Source organism: Lacerta agilis, chromosome 10 (genome assembly GCF_009819535.1).
Source record: "Lacerta agilis isolate rLacAgi1 chromosome 10, rLacAgi1.pri, whole genome shotgun sequence".
Taxonomy (NCBI): domain Eukaryota; kingdom Metazoa; phylum Chordata; class Lepidosauria; order Squamata; family Lacertidae; genus Lacerta; species Lacerta agilis.
In genome coordinates this window covers 69,328,720-69,347,941 of record NC_046321.1, presented here as the reverse complement: position 1 = coordinate 69,347,941, position 19,222 = coordinate 69,328,720, and the positions used below count along the sequence as shown (strand labels likewise).

Sequence of the window (19,222 nt, the reverse complement as noted above, 5' to 3'; positions counted from 1 at the left end):
CCTTATAGGTACCAACTAAGTTTGTTCTGGGATAAGCTTTTGTGTGCATGCACACCAAAGGCATCTGAAGAAGTGTGCACGCACACATAAGCTTATACCAGAACAAACTTAGTTGGTCTATCTGGTGCTACTGGACAATTTTTTTATTTTTTTATTTTTAAGAGACAAAGATATTCTGATTGCCAGCATATATTTAGGTAAAGTTGGATTGCATTCTTTGAATGTGGGAAGAGGAATAGAAAGTTTGCATTTTAATTTTACATTAGAATCCCTTATCTTTGTCTGGAAACCAGAGTTTAACACAGGCCACAAGCCTGTTTCGGGTCTTACTGAAATCACTGTGTTCAAGCTCCCTGGTTGTTATGTATGGGAACCAATAGGAGCTGTTCAACCACCTTACGGGGTCCGCCTCCTGGCGCGACCTAGCCAATTACAGAAGAGCTAGGAGGGCGAACACTCCTATCAGAAACAAGCTAACTAAGGACTCTTCTTCTCTGAACACAGTTTTTGGCGGGAGCGAGTCAGTCTGGCTGGGGCAGGCTCACACGCATCATGGGTTGTTCTTGAGTTCTAGTTCCGTTGTGAATCATAAAGGACATTTGGAACCAACGCTGACTCTGCCTCTTATCCTAGCTGAGTACATAACACTGGTGGTCTCCCAGTCAAGCAGTAAACAAGCCCAAACCAGCAATGCTAACTGACAACGTTAGGGGTCCAGTGTCCAGACCATTCACTGGGCCCAGACTCAAGTAGCTTTCATATCTGCTCAATTTGTCTCAATTGGAAGTTTTTTATTACCCTCAGAGGAACATGGCATATGGAACTTTTGGAATCATGTTTATGCAGGCTTTAAATGCATAAACAGAGAACAGTCAATGATGGTCTTGAAGTCACAATGTTCCTTCTGGACTGTAAGAGAAGAAAAGAGAAGGGAGGGGAGGGGAGGGGAGGGGAGAGGTGTATGCTGTGTGAAGTCACCAGCACCACTGCCTGGAGCGCAAAACCTGGCTTTATACTTTAAGGTAGGTAGCATGAGAGTTTGCTTGCTTTAAGGAGTTAGCGTATGGGATCTGGCCTCCTACAGAGGACAGCTTCTCACTGAGCTTCCGGTTGATCAGCTCTATGTGCCTGGCGTTCTTCCTGGATTGCCTGAGCGACCGCTTGACTTTCTTGACTCGGTCTCGCAGCTGCTTGTTGCGCTTCTCCAGGCTGGCCACCTTTTGCTGGAGCTGCTTCACGAGTTCTTCTTCGTCAAACAAGGCTTTCTGGACTGAAGAGCACATGAGCTGAAATGACACGCACAGAATGATTGCTTTAAAGAAACAATTCCAGAAATCAGTTGATGGGAGGCCAATGGCCATATCCTGGCAATCCTGTTCTTTTACAAAGGGGTTCTTTTATTGTATTTGCTATACTTCTGTAGCCGGCTCCCAGTAGATTCCCATCTGTTTTAGTGATGAAAAGGTGGCAGTGGCATTTTTGAATGGGAGCCAAGCTCCACTCCAACCCACAGTAGCCACTCGACATTTAAATTTACCCAAAATGTCATGCCCCAGTCCATAGATCTATGAAAGCTATAGATTTTATAACTCTATGAAAGCTATAGATTTTATAACTCTACAAGGCAGGTCTCAGACAAAGGTGTGCTTTGGCCAAGCCCACGTTCCCAGCATGTTTGCACTCCTGCCTCAACAACATCATATGCTGACTTGGTCATATACACAGAATGGAAGATGGCAGGATCCTCAAGGATGTGCTCTAGAGGTGTGAAGGGAATCCCACTGTGTGGGAATCCCTTGAAGGCAGCAGCAGTGCCTGGAGATAGACAGAGGAGGAATAACTGCTGGGAGGAGCGCAGAGAGAAGAAACGCCATGGTCCACCTGCATCAGCACAACCGGATGCCTTCATCTAGCCCACCTGCAGATAAAACATCTCTCCCGCATCAGTCTCTACAGCCACAGCAGGTGCTGAAACTCTCCAACGGTTTGACTTCACCCCCAAAGGTGCACTCCTCCATTGTCTCCCAAGACAGACAGGGATGCCAACAAAATAAGGCAGGTCATAGACATTTTTGCTGTGTCTGCCATGACCGCAGCAGCAGGGGAAAATAAATGTGTAGCCACATGGGCGCTGAGAGCCTGGGGCATGGTGCATTGGCAGCATTGTGCAGAGGGGCCCCTAAAGTCTGGCCCCAGGCCTGCCTCCAAGTTACTGGTCAGCTCTGCACCATGCTTGGCTTCTGCAGTGTCACAGCCTCAGGGGCTCCCAGTTCATTCACTAAGCCCCTTAGCAGGGGAGGAGGAGACAGAGGAAGAAGAGGAAGTAAATGAATGGTGAAGAAGGAAACCCATGAGGCCACAGCCCAATGTTTAGAGGCCTGGAAAGCGCAAGGACCCCTGGAGGGAAATCAGGCCAGTAGCCAACAAAGTATTTCAAACTACACCGTAAGGAGAGGTTCTGAGAGCAACTTGCAAGTGAAATAGGGAGTATTAATAGCCAAAAAATTAAACAAATGCTCCAGCAGGGTCTCAAGCACAAAGCAACCACCTCTGCAGCCACCTACTGCTGTGACTCATTCTGTTCTGTATTACTTTTCTCTATAATTGCCATATGATTCATTTCTTTCTCTGTTTTTATTTTGCACTCCTCTGGTATGCCCACCAGGGGTGTAGCAATGGGGGAGTGGTGGGGGCGGTGCACTCCCAGTGCCACGTCTCTGGGGGTGACAAGGCATGCGGTTTGCTGGCACCAGCGCTCCAGCGCCGTACGGACGGTGCTGGGATCCTCTGCTGCATGTAGAGGATAACTCCATTCACAGCTGCAGCCGCAAGCAGAGGATCCCAGGACCATCCATATGGCGCTGGAGCGCCGGCACCCCGCTATGTTCAGCACATGTGTGGCATCGCTACATACGACCCATGCGTCTTATGTAGTGACGCTGCACATGCGCGCTACATAGCGACGCCCCACCCACGGGTGCACATCATGTTTGCCGCTCTGGGTGCCCGAGCGGCTTACTACACCTCTGATGCCCACAGGGAGTTTCCTGTTAAATATGTATGTGTACACACACACACACACACAATTAAATAGTAGTGCAATCCAAGGTGGAAATGCATGTTACAAGGAACATGTGGCAGCTGCTGTTAACAGCACCCAAGTTAAATTCTAGTGGTCAATTGCAAAGGGGACTCTGAGATCTAATTTGTACATTTTATTTGAGAATAATTTTTTATTCTGTAAAATAATAAAATTTTGGAGGATTTGGTCATGGTTTTAGTGCATATGTAGCAACTGCTTTTCCCCCTTCTCCTTCTTTGGATAAAGCCATCGCTTTTGGGTAGCGCAACAAAAGTTTATCTGAGTTAAATTCTCCCCATCCTGCCCAGCAACATATAGAAAGAAAATCACCCTGTGTCTTGACGCCATCGATCAGAGGAGGGCAGTTCCACACCCCAGCCCCTCCCCCACAGCAAAAGCTGCCAGGGTGGGCAACAGCCATAGGAACCAACTCCTAGGGGCTGAGGGGACTTCGCCCCCCAATAAAATATTTGAGGGGGCCATCCTCCCACGTTGATGACCATTGCCATTCAAATGGTGTGTGTGCACTATATCATGTGATCGATAATGTAGACTGGGACTTACCTGGCCACCACAATATTTTATTCAAGTTGGCACCCCTGATCACCCTCCTGCCCCCACCTGGCAGGCCTGCACTCGCCCGTTTGTGGTGGGTGAAAATCACTCCCCACTCCTCTCCCTCTGCGTCCACTACTGTTGACAGGCGAGCACTGGCCAGGGAGCACGGAGGGTGACTTTCATCCTCCCCACTCCCCACCATCAACAGGTGCGCCAGATGGAGGTGGAACATGTCACGTGACGGCAGCCCCCTCAATGGGGGAGGGGGCAAGTCAGCGCCCCTAGTTGGGGGAGTTTCACTTCAAGGTAAGGGGACAGGCAAGTGGCAGACTGCAAAATTCCCCTGGTGATTCCCTTTAATGGTTTGAGATGTACCGTTCTATGAACTCATAATTAATCTGGGAGAGAATTATTCTGGAAAAGTGTGTGTGTAAAAAACAGAGAGTCACGCTTAGTATATTAAGCTGTATTGGTCATGTGACATTTTAATCAACTGTTGTGTAGGTGTGAAAATTTGCTGCTGCTGGTGCTTTAGTCAGTTTTGTACTTCATGCTACAGTTTAATCTCCCCCCCCCCACACACACACACACTGCCTGCCTTCCTACCAATTTCTAAGCGATTCAGATAGGCACCCTTTGGCTAAGAGATTGTGCCAACCCAAATCTCTCTTGCTGTGATGATGAATAATTGCATGTTATTGTGCCTATTTTTTCATTCATTGTTTTGTTATATTTTCTAACAAGCTGAATGGGTTGGGGAGGTTGGGACAAGGTATTTGTTTGCCTTGAAAAAGAACCACCAGCTAACAACCCTCTTGTATGAAAAGGCTGGCCAGAACTGCTATCCACAGTTGATAGCTTCAATTTGAGTCCCTATTACTAATCTGTTCTGGGTGCTCTGCGTAAATAAAGCATTTCCCCCACTACCGGTAATTCCAGCAGCTAGTTTTGAAGGCAAGACCCAAGGACATGGTGTTTCACGTGTGTGTGGGTGTGTGGGTGTGGGTGTGGGTGTGGGTGTGTAAGAGTATCTGTCAAATATTTTCTAACAATGCATGCCCATTTCAAGCAAAATCTGACTCGGACGAGATTAATTTGCCCCCTCTAAACCCGCTGCATAAAACATATGTTCTCTCCCTATAAAGCTAATTTTTAAAAGAATTGCCATAAACATTTATTTATTTGCAAAAACGTCTATACTAACAACGTACAGAAAAATGGCATGATTGTTAATAGCATAAAATCAACAATAAATTGCATAAATAAATAAATACATCACAAATCAGCAGATCAATTTAATACATCAACATATCTGGATTGCCTCTCAGAGAAAGCTTGTGTCAGCAGATTTTAAGCAGGCTCCTAAATTTCAGACTTAGGCTGCTGGGGAAGGCACTCCTGAGGAAGTCCACTCCTCCTGGTGTTTGGTCTCAATCTCCCTTCTTGTATCTTGATGCCATGGGTTTGAGATCTACCCTCCCTCGGGAGGTTCCTTCCCCAGCAGCCTAAGGCTCCGCCGATTGCCTTTCATTGCTCTGCCTTCTTCCTTTCTCTGCATGTTCTCACAGACCGCTGGTTTTGGATGGCTCTCTGCCCCAGCCTCTTCCTGCTTACTAAACCCTGTTACCTCTTCAGCTTCCCACCCCTCCTCCTTCCAGCCTGCTCCCCTTTCTCCTCTTGACTACTCCTTGTTGTCCCGCCACCCATCTGAGCTGTGAGCCTTCCTCCTCTGGGGGCTCCCTTGGGTGGTGCCTCCCTCTGTATCCGGCCAGTCCCTGACAGGGGAGACAGGGAATCTCTCTCTCTCTCTCTCTCTCTCTCTCTCTCTCTCTCTCTCTCTCTCTCTCTCTCTATCACTCACACACACACACACACACATCATTTCCCTTTAGGATGATTTATATCTGCATCAAGTTCAAAGGCAACTGGAAGCTTTTGGATCTTTTTGTGGGTTATATGTAAAAAAATGAATAATCGGTTCCATATATTTATAAGGATGGCCTAGTGCTTTCTATAAGATTGTAATGAAGGGAACATTGGAGAGTTGTTCTCATTTTCCTGGGTTTCCCAATAATTTTCTGCTTCTGTGTGTATTGCTGGAAAATGTGAGTATCATTTGCAGGTTTTGGCCAGTGTGCCTATTGGCTTACCAACATTCACTGACTCAGCAGAAAAGAAAAATTGTGGGGTGGAAAAACTCTCCCTTCATCTCTCTCCTCTGTTCATAAAAACTTGCTAGAAACTCTTTTGTAAATTATCTAAAAAGCACTGTTTTGGGTGTGTGTGTGTGTGTGTGTGTGTGTGTGTGTGCGTGTGTGTGTGTTTTAAAGCTCTCTAGAAAAAGAACTAATTCATTTAAAAGTATGATTTTTGCTTCACTGGAATACTTCAGTGCCTGGTGAGTTTGAGTTCAATGCAGAAGTATTAAAATGGTCCAAGGCCACAATTTCAAATGGGGAGCAGCATTAGTAAGACTATTTTCAACAAAGCTGAAAGACCCACTGCATACATTCAAGATTAAATTGGGGGGGGGGGGGCGGTTCTGAATTTCTTCTCGTCATTTTCTATTTTCATAGAAACATTGTCAAGAGACACGAAATAGTTTAAATACAAAGGGGTCACGTGTCATTTGTTTTTCCGAGGCTACTCCAGTCAGAATCGCACTTAGGCTGCAATCTTACTCAGTCTTTCCATGGGAGGAAGCCCCATTGAGCAGAGTGATGCTTATTTTCAAGTAAGGATTAAGATTGCCCCATAAGAAACTCTGCAGAGGGGTAGTCATATTCTCTTGAGGAAACACAGCAACAATAATCTTGTAGCATGTTAACAAGATTAATTGTAAGATAAACATCTGATGAAGTGGAATCAGTCCACAAAAGTTTTCAATCGGCTGGTTTTTGAGATGTCTCAAGACTCTTATTCTCTTAACAACTGTCATCTCTCAGCTTTGCTCCAGTGTTGCAAGTCTGAGAGACTTTAGTGATTGGGATACAGTGGGCCAGGCATGAGAAAGGATTTTCTGTGCATCTGCTTAGGCCTGAAGCTAAATGGTTGATGCCTGTATATCTATTTTTTGAGACATGTAATCCTAGAATTGCCTTGGGAAATAAATTGTGTTTGTGTTTGTGTGCACGTGTGCAATGAAAGGTTTGGGATACAGTTATGAACAATTAGATTGTGGCATATATATTCCACATACTTTGTAGTCTCTCACACATTGTTGCACACTGTGCCGTTTGAGTCGAATGGAACAGACTTTTTGCAACCAGCAGCTACTGCTGCCAATGGTGGCAAGACACAGGCTAGACTGTAGCGTTACCTTCAGATTGTATGTCACCAAAACCTTTAAGTATGCTTAAAAGGCATACTGTGGAATGTTCTTGAGGTGTATTTGCAAGAGAGAGAGAAACCTGTCTCAGTTCACTTTTTGAACCAAGACAGAAAAAGATATACTACATTATCTCTTTGACTTCATGCCCAGGTTTGGAGACCAGGGGGTACAGATCTTCACATGACTCTCTCTGGGGATCTCTCCCAGGCGGTCTCTCCCTCAGAAAAAGCAGCCATAAACCAGATATTTATCTCCCCACTTTACAGGGTTGAATTTCCCGTTCCTAGGTTGTGCTCATGCTCCCATTTACTCTGAATCCAGTGTGCTCCAAATGCTGCTTTGGAAAGCAGTGTCACATGACATAAACACAACCCACATTTTTCTGTACCTATCCTTTCATGTTTTAAATGAGATACTATGTTTTGATTCATTTTTCCCAACCCAGCTTTGGTCCAAATTGGAAAAAAGAATAACCTTGCAGTGCTTTAAGCCAGTGATTTGTACACAGCTGTGTTGTGGAGACACATTATAATAAATACCACCATCAGAATGGCATTGGAAAAGCCAGTTTGTCTTTGCCTCTGCCCGGATCCTGGCAGAAAGGGAGACCAGACACAAGTTTGGTGAGTTTTTACAATTGTCCTATGATTAGGCAAGGTGAAACAGCCCTCCTCAAATCTCAGGTTTGGGGGTACTGAGAGGGAGGGTTTGGTGACCCCGCTCCACACAGAGATATACATTGAAATAACTCCCAGCGACCTCCATACACGTGGCCTGCAAATGAAAGGGTTCTATGCATGTCTAGTTCTTTTGCCCGGTGGGGGGTGCTCTGAATGAGCCAGTCATCCTCCCTCATGTGGATGGGTGTCACATGCTTAGAGCACATTAACAAAGCACACAGGTGGCAGAAGGCCTGTGTGGTTCCATAGTCCCCTCAAGCTTGCTTTCAGTGTGTGCATGTGCATGCAGGGTATTTCTGACACCCCCAATTATATGTTGCTACTGTTGTCTTCAGAATGCTGGAGAGTTCTTCAAGAGGTATATTCTCTGGGTGAACTTTTGTTCTTAAAAATGCTTTCAAAAAGAAATAAGCGCCTTTGTACAGAGTGAAATGATATACTATTTAAAGCACAACATTAGAAGATTACCCCCTGCTTTAAAAAAAAATCCAGTTTATAGTTCAGCAGCCGTGTGAAAGGAAGCAAGTCATCTGATTTGCACAGAGCCCAACTGGATTCCCTTTGAGCCTATTTTGAATTTAATCTCAAGTTGGTAGAATTTAGTTTCCCAGCCTCACCATTTCGCAGAGCAAATTTCATCCCTAAAAACTTTTTCAAGTACTATATTAGTCTAATTTGCTGCAGGTACAAAGCACATATCCCCCCCCCCCCAGGTGGCTGCCATGGTCCTTTGAGCATATATGGTTTATGACATGTAAAGCTGCCTTGAGAGCAGGCTGGCACTTGCGCATGCTTTCTCTTCTGCTTAGAATGATTGCTTTGCACAACTTGTGCATGTTTTTGCAATTATCACATCATGAAGAAACCCGGAGAGAGGGAAGAGGGGCTTTGCCAGGAGTTTCAACAACCCATTAGCATGCTACAGTCCTGAATTTTGTTTATGCAATCAATATCTGAAGGCAGGAACACAAGGAAAAGTGATTATCAGGACAGAAAGATCTCTAGGAATTAAAAGGAAGGGAAGTGTGCCATTTTTTCATTGGCTGCACACAGACAAGCAGCCCCATGGCAGTTCATATTTCATAAGGGTAAAGATAAAGGGACCCCTGACTATTAGGTCCAGTCGTGGACGACTTTGGGGTTACGGCACTCATCTCGCGTTACTGGCCGAGGGAGCCGGCGTACAGCTTCCGGGTCGTGTGGCCAGCATGACTAAGCTGCTTCTGGCAAACCAGAGCAGCGCATGGAAACGGCGTTTACCTTCCCGCCGGAGCAGTACCTATTGATCTACTTTCACTTTGACGTGCTTTTGAACTGCTAGGTTGGCAGGAGCAGGGACCGGGCAACAGGAGCTTACCCCGTTGCGGGGATTGGAACCGCCGACCTTCTGATCGGCAAGCCCTAGGCTCTGTCGTTTAACCCACAGCACCACCCACATATTTCATAGTTTGGCACCAAATTCTCCCATGTCATTTACTGTAAAAGGAGGGAGAGGTGCACACCATAGTTTCTTTCTGTCGCTGTACAGGAGGAGGAATGCACATACCGGAAGCTCAGTAAAGATAAACCTCAGTAGAGAACTGTTTACGCTAATGATAGTTGGTGTGGTTTTCCATGTGGAAAAGTGTCCATCTAGATAAAAAAAGGATTACCTTACAATGACAAACATCCTTATAGAACAGACTGCCCTGACTTACCAGAAACACGGGAGTTCCTTCATTCTCCCTTCCAAGGGCATTCTGTACCAGGGGCTGCACCGCACAAGCCCACCAGCTCCCCTTACCAAACTCCCTCCTCCCTTTACACCTCACCAAAACCATTTCCTCCCCTTCCTTTTTACCAAAGCTGCCTGCCAGGGCTTGCCAAAACTGCTGCTCCTTCCCTTAAAGGTAAAGGTAAAGGGACCCCTGACCGTTAGGTCCAGTCGCGGATGACTCTGGGGTTGCGGCGCTCATCTTGCTTTACTGGCCGAGGAAGCCAGCGTACAGCTTCCGGGTCATGTGGCCAGCATGACTAAGCTGCTTCTGGCGAACCAGAGCAGCGCATGGAAACGCCGTTTACCTTCCTACTGGAGCGGTACTTTGACGTGCTTTCGAACTGCTAGGTGCACAGGAGCTCCTTCCCGTTAGATCTCACTAAACCTCTGCAGCTCCTCTGGGATGCCTGCTTACTTGCCCTCTCCCCCTCTGGGCTTCCCAAGCACCTGCTGCCAGTGAGGGAAGCCTCAAAAAGAAGCCTGGAAAGAATACTAACATTATTTTCTATTGATATCTATCCAACTTTGGAAATTCTTTGCCACAGCCTTTCCCTTGTGTCGAGGAGTTCCAGCCAGATGAGCGGGGTATATTATTATTATTATTATTATTATTATTATTATTATGCTTAAAGCTTAAGCAAAAGCCTTATCCCAAAGGTGGGTTTTGAGAAGGGAGATGCACGTTCAAGGGAAGAGTTCCATGCAAAGAGGTCAAAGATGTAGAGCAAAGGACTTGTGGCATTTAGGGTGGTAGAGTGAGAAAGGCAGAAGTCATGGGCAGGTATAGAATGAGAGTCAAAGACAGAAAGACAGGGTGCAGTGTGGAGTGTTCTGCAAGGGAAGGACAAAAGTCTTGTGCTGGGAATAGGTAGTAATTGTTTGCTTTTGCTGGGGATCTAACAAACAAGCACAGTTAACAAAAACCCATAGTCAAAACAAAAACAAAAAAAAAATCCTATACTGGTCTCTAAGGTGCTACTGGAAGGATTTTTTATTTTTATTTTTTATTTTGTTTTGACTATGGCAAACCAACACGGCTACCTACCTGTAACAAAAACCCACTTCACTTTACTGAAATTGAGTCACCTACTGTTTATTCTAATGGGGTTAGATCAGGGGTCAGCAACCTTTTTCAGCTGTGGGCCAGTCCACCGTCCCTCAGACCATGTGGTGGGCTGGACTACATTTGAGGGGGGGGATGAATGAATTCCTATGCCCCACAAATAACCCAGAGGTGCATTTTAAATAAAAGCACACATTCTACTCATGTAAAAACATGCTGATTCCCGGACCGTCCGTGGGCCGGATGGAGAAGGTGATTGGGCCGCATCCGGCCCGTGGACCTTAGGTTGCCTAGCCTTGTGTTAGATGTATACAATACTTAGAAAATTTATCGGTAAAGAAATAGATGTCTATTATGCTGTGCTTGGAAATCAGAAATACATAAGCCCCATACCAGAAAAATCCTTGCTGAGAAGCCCCATCTGTTAGATCGTTGCTAAAGGGCTCAAAGGTGCAACGGACATGCTGTGGATTAAGGTCACAGTCAGACAGTAAGAACTCTGGAGGAAGCTTGGAACAGAAAGGTCTGTGCCTGGAAACCTTTCTCTGCAACAGAACATCATTTCAGCATGGCAACAGGAAAGAAGGCAATGCACTGAAAAGGAGAAATAGGCTTGCTGTGGCAAAGTAGAATTCCCAACATGTTCACATGCGTCATGACGTCATAGGCACGGAGCGACGCCCTGCCCCCATGGGTGCCGCTTGGCTTGCCGCCCCCGGCAGCCCAGCGGCTAGCTACGCCCCTGCACAGACTTGCAGAGTTAGAAGGGACCCCATTTAGTTCAACCCCTTGCAATGGAGGAGTATGTCTAACCTCTACTGAATTCAATGAAACATATTCCCAGCAGGTCAGGGCAGTGCTTGGGAAATTCATTCTAAATTGGAACTAGGGCAAGTTCAAGTTCATCCTGCCAAACATGAACTAGTTCCAGTTCACACCTGCCTTTCTACATAACAATCTGGTTCAATTCAAGTTCACCCAGCTGAACCTTTTAATTCATCAAAAGTTCATCCTTGGCAAAAAAAAAAAAAAGTAAAATAAATTTAAATATTCAGAATGTTACAAGCTGCTGTGCTGAAGTGTTGGGACCAAAAGTAAAACAGGGCCCCCATACTCATAATACGATATATGACCCACAGAATGTCATTGGGTGACATTCTGTTTCCATGCAATGTCTATTAAAAGGACAAAGCCTCGTTCACTTTGTTTCTGTACCTGTACTTCTTACTGCAAGCTGCTCCTGTTGGGAGAGAGCAAATCTCTTCAGCAGGGAAGATATAGGAAATGTTTCACATCCGTTCCTTCTGATTGCTTGGGAACAGTGATTAAATGACTAAGTGACTATAGCAACAGCAGCTCCTCTGCATCTGGTCAATAAGCCTTAAAATTCTGTCTCCATGTTTCGTATTCCAACTTCCTTTGTAGATGTTCCATTAATGTACTTTTAAAAAGAAAGAAACTGGGGCTGGATTCAACTAACACATTCACTAACCACCTAATTTGACTCTTTAGTATAGAAGTAACCCCAGAGGGAATTTGAGAATGACGAGACTGTTCCTCAGAGAAGCCTCTGGCTTGTTCCAAATCCAGTGGGAGTCATTGGCTTAACATTAAAATGCAATAATCTATTAAACATTAAAAGCTTCCCTAAACATATTCCCTAAATAGAATATTTGGAATATTCTATTTATTTTACATTTTAAAAAAATGTTTCTGAAAAGTGACTTATATTCTTATATGTTGTTTGTGTGTGTGTTCTTTTAAAGAAAGAGTGGTCCCTGCTGTCTTATGGATTGACAAATGGACAACAAGGGAATTCCTCTCGTGTTTCCCTGACTTTCCGACTCAGTGATCCAAAGTCCTTTAGCCCACAAGAGGCAGAAGGAGAAGAAGAAGAAGAAGAAGAAGAAGAAGAAGAAGAAGAAGAAGAAGAAGAAGAAGAAGAGGAGGAGGAGGAGGAGGAGGAGGAGGAGGAGGAGGAGGAGGAGGAGGAGGAGGAGTTTGGATTTGATATCCCGCTTTTCACTACCCGAAGGAGTCTCAAAGCGGCTCACATTCTCCTTTCCCTTCCTCCCCCACAACAAACACTCTGTGAGGTGAGTGGGGCTGAGAGACTTCAGAGAAGTGTGACTAGCCCAAGGTCACCCAGCAGCTGCATGTGGAGGAGTGGGGACGCGAACCCGGTTCACCAGATTATGAGTCTACCGGTCTTAACCACTACACCACACTGGCTCTCGCTTCTTCCCCACCTGCAATCCCATTCCTTGCTCTAGTAGCTACCAGCTGCCTCAGCAGCTGAGCAACGTTGCTGCCGCTGCATTAAGACGTTATGGACAGCCTGGCCATTCTTCTTTAACCACACCATGTGCTTAGAGGCCTACACTTATCTTGAAACCATTCAGTGGAAACAACGATGGGAATCTGAGGAAGCAAAACTTATTTGCTGACCAGTGAATATTGCTCTTAATTGCAAAACAAAAAACACAATCCCAGAATGCTTTCAGGAGTGGCAAGATTCTCTCTCACACACCTACACTAGCCCTGTTGGTAGAGCATGAAACTCTTAGTTTCAGGGTCATGAGTTTGAGCCCCATGTTGGGCAAAAGATTCCTGCATTGCAAGGGGTTGGACTAGATCAGGGGTCGGCAACCCGCGGCTCCGGAGCCGCATGCAGCTCTCTGACAGGTTTCCCCCGGCTCCGGCATGCCCCCTTTCAATAATAATTAAATGGTTATTGGCAGGGGGCAAGAACCGGCCCGCGCGCCAGGCACTGCCAGCAACCCTACGGGAAGCTTTCCGGGAAGCTTTCCTGCACTCGAGGCGAGCCGCGCTGACGGGAGAAAGGCGTCGCCGACCTTTTCATCTCTCTTCTCCCACCTCCTTCTGCGTCTTTTACCCCTCCCCCTTTCCGCGACCGCAGGCCTCCCTGCCTGCCCGTTTCCCCTTCCGGGCCAGCAACAGGAGCGCGCGGCGGAGGCGGCTTAGTTCTGAGGCGGACGCAGGCCCACCCTCCCTCCCTCGCCTCAGCCAGTGGACCGGTTTGTGTCCCTTTTCTTCACCTGCCCCAATCTTTTTTTCCTTTCCTTTTCCCCTCGTCAGGCTGCGCCAAAGCGGCGCCCTGAGAAGTGCGTGCGCGTTCGCGCTTGCCGTGGAGGGAGGGGGCCCTTTGACTCTCGGCTTACTCTCCTCTTCCTCCTCTCTTGCTCAACGGCCTCGCGCGAGCACGTGCTCTGACGGGGGGGTGGGTTGAGCCTGCAGCGTCCAGCCCTTTTTCGATGCTGCCAAGCGCCACCGCCATGTTGAAGCAGCCGCTCCCGCCGCCCTCTCCTCAACCTGGCTCCCTCGGCTCCCTCGCCGCCCACCACGCCGCTGCCGCCGCCTCGCACAAGGCCAACCCGACCCCCACCAGCTCCAACGGCAGCCTCAGCCCCGGGGCTACGGGAGGAGCCAGAGCCGCGACGGTGGCACCCCCGGTAGCGGAGGGGGAGGCCCCCCGGGAGGAATCGGCAAAAGGGGCCAGAGCACAGGCAAAGGACCTCCGCAGTCTCCCGTTTTTGAGGGTGTCTATAAGAATTCCCGAATGCTGCACTTCCTGACAGCAGTTGTGGGGTCCACATGTGATGTGAAGGTGAAAAATGGAAACACATTTGAGGGGATTTTTAAAACCTTGAGCTCCAAGTTCGAGCTTGCTGTGGATGCTGTGCACAGGATGGTACCTGACCAGGCAGTAGGGCCCAGGAGAGAGGATATTGTGGACACCATGGTTTTTAAACCTGCCGTTGTCATGTTGGTTCACTTCCACAATGTTGACTTCAACTATGCCACCAAAGATTACCCTTTTCTCCCTCTATCCCCCCTTGGCAGGGGGTTGGCCTGGATGGCCCTTGTGGTCTCTTCCAACTCTATGATTCTATGATTCTTTTTCTTTTCTCTTCCCCTTTTGTTTTTGTTTTCAAAAAAAGGAAAATGAAGAAAAAGATTTCCCCCCTTTATTTTTATTTTTTAAACTACTACATATTTTTAATAGATATTCTCCCCACCCCACCCCACCCCCAATTTATATTTTTCCACCCCACTTTTCCATTCCCACCCCCATCTGTTTTCTACCCCATCTCTTCCTTTCTCTCTTTCCCTTTGTGTCCCTCCCTCTCCCTTTCTAAACCAAATTCCCCCTTTTTCTTTCTTTCTTAGTTCGCTTGCCAACCTATCTTAGAGGGGGAAGCCCTCTCTCCCACCCACCACCCCCCCAAAACAACTTTGAGCTGGACCCCCAAAAACGGGGGTAGATCACTGCTGAAAGTAGATCACAGTTTCCTGGGAGTTGGCCACCCCTGGTATAAGACATGTAACTAGAATACAAAATTAAAAAAAAACCAAGCAAATAATTGTAATAACTACTGTAATAAAGCACTGCTATAATTATATATAATACCCACACACCCACAAACACCATTCCCAGGGCTCTGACTCAGAATCCTACTTGTACTTATTGTTTACCATTCTGGTGTATGGTTCAAAGGCACCTGAGGCCACCAACTTGCTGAAGCTAAGCGCATCTGGGACTGGTCAGTACCTTGTTGGGATAACATCTGGGAACCCCAGTAGGGGATGGCATGACATGCCTGTACCACTCACTGACCTTCATGTGGCTGAATGGTGGCAGCACCCTGGGATGGAGAGGGCTGCAGTGGTGGAGAAATACAAACACCGCAGCAGGATCATGAATTGGCTCTGCTGACATGTTTGCACCATGCCAACCTCACTGCTGCCATTCCCCTCTCCACCGCAATACATGTCAGGGTGGGTGTATTTAACCATTCAGTGGAATAATGTGGAATCCATTAAGAAAATCTGGTGATGGGTTAGTATTGTCTTTGACAGGTGTTAATGCAAGACAGATTTTCAAGATGTGTCTCCCCTGGCAACTTGCATTGGCCACAGCACAGTTAAAAGTGTCATAATGCTTTGTAATATCATAGACTCACATTGTAAATAAATAGCATTTCTGGTTGGGTTGTGCTCAGTCTTGCGTGTAAAAGAGTGCTTCTTGGTTCTGATTAAAAGCAAAATAGGCAGGTTCCTGGAATCCAATGTTTACGCACCATGAGGACTATTGCAATATCCAATAGTAGTCATGGCCAGTAAAATAATCAGGGTTGTTTGTATTCTGCAATTTCAGCAAGTGTTGGGCTGTGTATGTGCAAAATGTGATAAAGGACACAGAATTTCAACTTCCAGAGAATCTTTAGGCTGCAATTCTCTACGCATTTTTCTCCGAGTGGACATGTATAGCATTGGCATTGAGTGCCTTACATAAGATTCAGCTGGAAAGGGATAGCCTAACTTCTGTTTTCTTTGCTCTGGTAACCTCTAGGTTAGATTACTGCAACACGTTATATGTGGGGCATCTGAAGACAGCTCAGAAACTTCAGCTTGTGCAAAATTCAGTGGCCTCATTGCTCACCAGGGCAAGACAGGTTGAGCATCTAACATCAATCCTAGCCTGACTGCACTAGCTGCCAATTAGTTTCCAGGCCCAATTCAAAGTGCTGTTTTTGACCTATAAAGCATTAAATGGCTCAGGACAGCAATATCTCAGGGACTGTCTTTCCCCATATGAACTGACCCATCGTTCTCTGAGGCCCTTCTTTGTGTCCCTCCTCCATAAGAAACCTAGAGGGTGGCAGCATGAGAGCAGGCTTTTTTCATTCTTTTATTTAAAAGGTTTGTTATCTTGATTTCTTATTTTTCTGGTAAGTTTTTGCCATTTCTGCACATTCCCTAAGTTTTTGTATCCATTCTTCTTTTGCTGGGACTTCTTCTTCTTTCCATTTTTGGGCAATGAATTTGCCCATCCAACAGATAGCAGCACCTGGTCAGCAGACAAAGCTGACCCACAAGCCAGATGGTGCATTCTCAACTATGGTGAAACGCACTGTATTTCTGCTGTACTGATTTGCGCTGGGCTGGATGAGCTCCAGCAAACTGTTATTGAATCCCAAGAAGATGAAGGCTCTTTGAGTGGGTGGCTTCTGTGTCCAGGAGATTGTTCTGGGTGGCATCACATTCCCTCTGAAGGAGCAGCTGTCCTGGACTCGCTGGATGCAGAGGAGTGGTGGGAGGCTGGGGAACCCCCAAGGCAAGACAGCTCAGAGCCAGGAGAGTGGTGGGATGACAATGAATGGTTGGAGGGAGCAGAGGGGGCAGACTGGGAGGAGGAGGTGATGGTAGCTGAAGAGGTAACAGAGCTTAGTGAACTGGCACAGTCTGTGGCAGAGAGCAGTTCAGAATCGGGCAGAAGAGAGGCTGGAGAGGAGGGGGCTAAGAGACAGAGATAAGGCAGGTGGCTGAAGAAGCCAGGGGTCTCTCCCTCCTGCTGCAACCAGTTCCCTTCCCACCTGGTCTCCCAGAATGAAAAGGGGATGAAGCAAAGGCAGGCAAGGTCTCAGGTTGCTTGGAATGGACTCCGGGGAGGAGGAGACTTAGAGAGCTGTGGGGAGGCACTGACCTTCAGTCCTCATAGCTGCCACATTGGAGTAAGATCTACTGGGACGATCGACTGGCCTCCCGAGCTATCTTATTTCTTTGAATAAAGAGATAACTTCATCAATGCTATGTAAGTAATTGCTGACGTGCTCCTCACACAGAAGTTTGGGGCTATTCCTGGATACATCTTTGTCACTAGAGGCCCATGTCCTCTGCAGCTAGGAGTGCCTTTTGCCCAGCACTTTTTTTCTTAAAAAAAATATGTTTAGGGGTACTTTCATTTTCCTACTCATATTGAAATACTGCCCCTCAATGAGGCCAAACTTAGGTTCACAAAATGTTATGGGGTATGCATCCCCCTGGCGTCCCCCCAGAAAAAAGCACTGCTTTTACCAGTTTTGTCTGGTTCACCAGCTATGGGCATTGTTGTCGTTCAGTCGTGTCTGACTCTGTGTGACACCATGGACCAGAGCACGCCAGGCACGCCTATCCTTCACTGCCTCCCGCAGTTTGGCCAAACTCATGTTAGTAGCTTCGAGAACACTGTCCAACCATCTCATCCTCTGTCGTCCCCTTCTCCTTGTGCCCTCCATCTTTCCCAACATCAGGGTCTTTTCAAGGGAGTCTTCTCTTCTCATGAGGTGGCCAAAGTACTGGAGCCTCAACTTTAGGATCTGTCCTTCTAGTGAGCACTCAGGGCTGATTTCTTTGAGAATGGATAGGTTTGATCTTGCAGTCCATGGGACTCTCAAGAGTCTCCTCCAGCACCATAATTCAAGAGCATCAATTCTTCGGCGATCAGCCTTCTTTATGGTCCAGCTCTCACTTCCGTACATTACTACTGGGAAAACCATAGCTTTAACTATACGGACCTTTGTCGGCAAGGTGATGTCTTTGCTTTTTAAGATGCTGTCTAGGTTTGTCATTGCTTTTCTCCCAAGAAGCAGGTGTCTTCTAATTTCGTGACTGCTGTCACCATCTGCATTGATCATGGAACCCAAGAAAGTGAAATCTCTCACTGCCTCCATTTCTTCCCCTTCTATTTGCCAGGAGGTGATGGGACCAGTGGCCATGATCTTAGTTTTTTTTTATGTTGAGCTTCAGACCATATTTTGCGCTCTCCTCTTTCACCCTCATTAAAAGGTTCTTTAATTCCTCCTCACTTTCTGCCATCGAGGTAGTATCATCAGCATATCTGAGGTTGTTGATATTTTTTCCGGCAATCTTAATTCCGGTTTGGGATTCATCCAGTCCAGCCTTTAGTGTTGAGCTTCAGACCATATTTTGTGCTCTCCTCTTTCACCCTCATTAGAAGGTTCTTTAATTCCTCCTCACTTTCTGCCATTAAGGTTGTGTCATCAGCATATCTCAGGTTGTTGATATTTCTTCCGGCAATCTTAATTCCAGTTTGGGATTAATTCCACCTGGAGAAGGAACTGGCAAACCACACCAGTATCCCTGCCAAGAAAACTCCATGGACAAAGACAACAGGCTATGGGCATAGCTGTCAACTTTCCCTTTTTTGCGGGAAATTCCCTTATTCCAGCGCCGTTTCCCACTGCAAAAAAAAAAGGAAAGTTGACAGCTGGGTGTTTCTGGACAGGGATTGCCTGGCTGCTGTAGTCCATGCACTGGTAACCTCGAGGCTGGATTACTGCAATGCACTCTATGTGGGGCTGCCTCTGGGTCTGGTTCAGAAGCACCAGCAGGAGCAGTATGTGGCAGCCAGACTGCCAATGGTGGCACCATTGTTTGAAAATCTGCACTGCCTACTTATCTACTGCTGACCCCAGTTCAAAGTCCTTGTATTAATTTACACAGCCCTGAGCAACTTTGGTCCAGGATACTACAGGTAGCATCACTGAGATCATCTGAAGGAGTGTCGTTGGTTGTCCCCCTAAGTTGGCAAAGTTCATTTGAGATGGAAAAGAATCAGAGGCTTTAGTGTGACCAGCCCAGTCCTCCTCTGGTATACTCTGCCAATGGAGATTCAGTGTGCACTTTCTTTTTCAACCTTTAAACGCCTGATGCAAGCAATTAAGAATACCTATTTCCATAACAGTTAGTTGATGGTCTGATTTTACATTTTATGTGTTTTATTATATTATTGTAAACTGCTTTGTGCTTTTATAATGTAGTGATATATAAATGTGTCTCCCCAGAAAGGTTTGTCCACCATTCATTCCCACAGTGCACTCAGCTCTCACCTGTGGCTCCTAGAAGCCGTCAGCCAGCAACCCCAGGAACGGCTTCCACTGGCCGGCTA

At 46.6% G+C, this 19,222-nt stretch overlaps 1 protein-coding gene across 1 annotated transcript in view; it reads right to left on the bottom strand.

The window, feature by feature from the left end:
- Positions 1-951: 951 nt before the first annotated feature.
- CCDC3 (coiled-coil domain containing 3) overlaps positions 952-19,222 on the bottom strand; it is a 53,583-nt gene continuing 35,312 nt past the window's right edge. Inside the window, exon 3 of the mRNA XM_033163128.1 lies at positions 952-1,286. Coding sequence (XP_033019019.1) covers positions 1,011-1,286 — 276 coding nt within the window. The 3' untranslated portion in view covers positions 952-1,010. The remainder of the gene's footprint in view (positions 1,287-19,222) is intronic.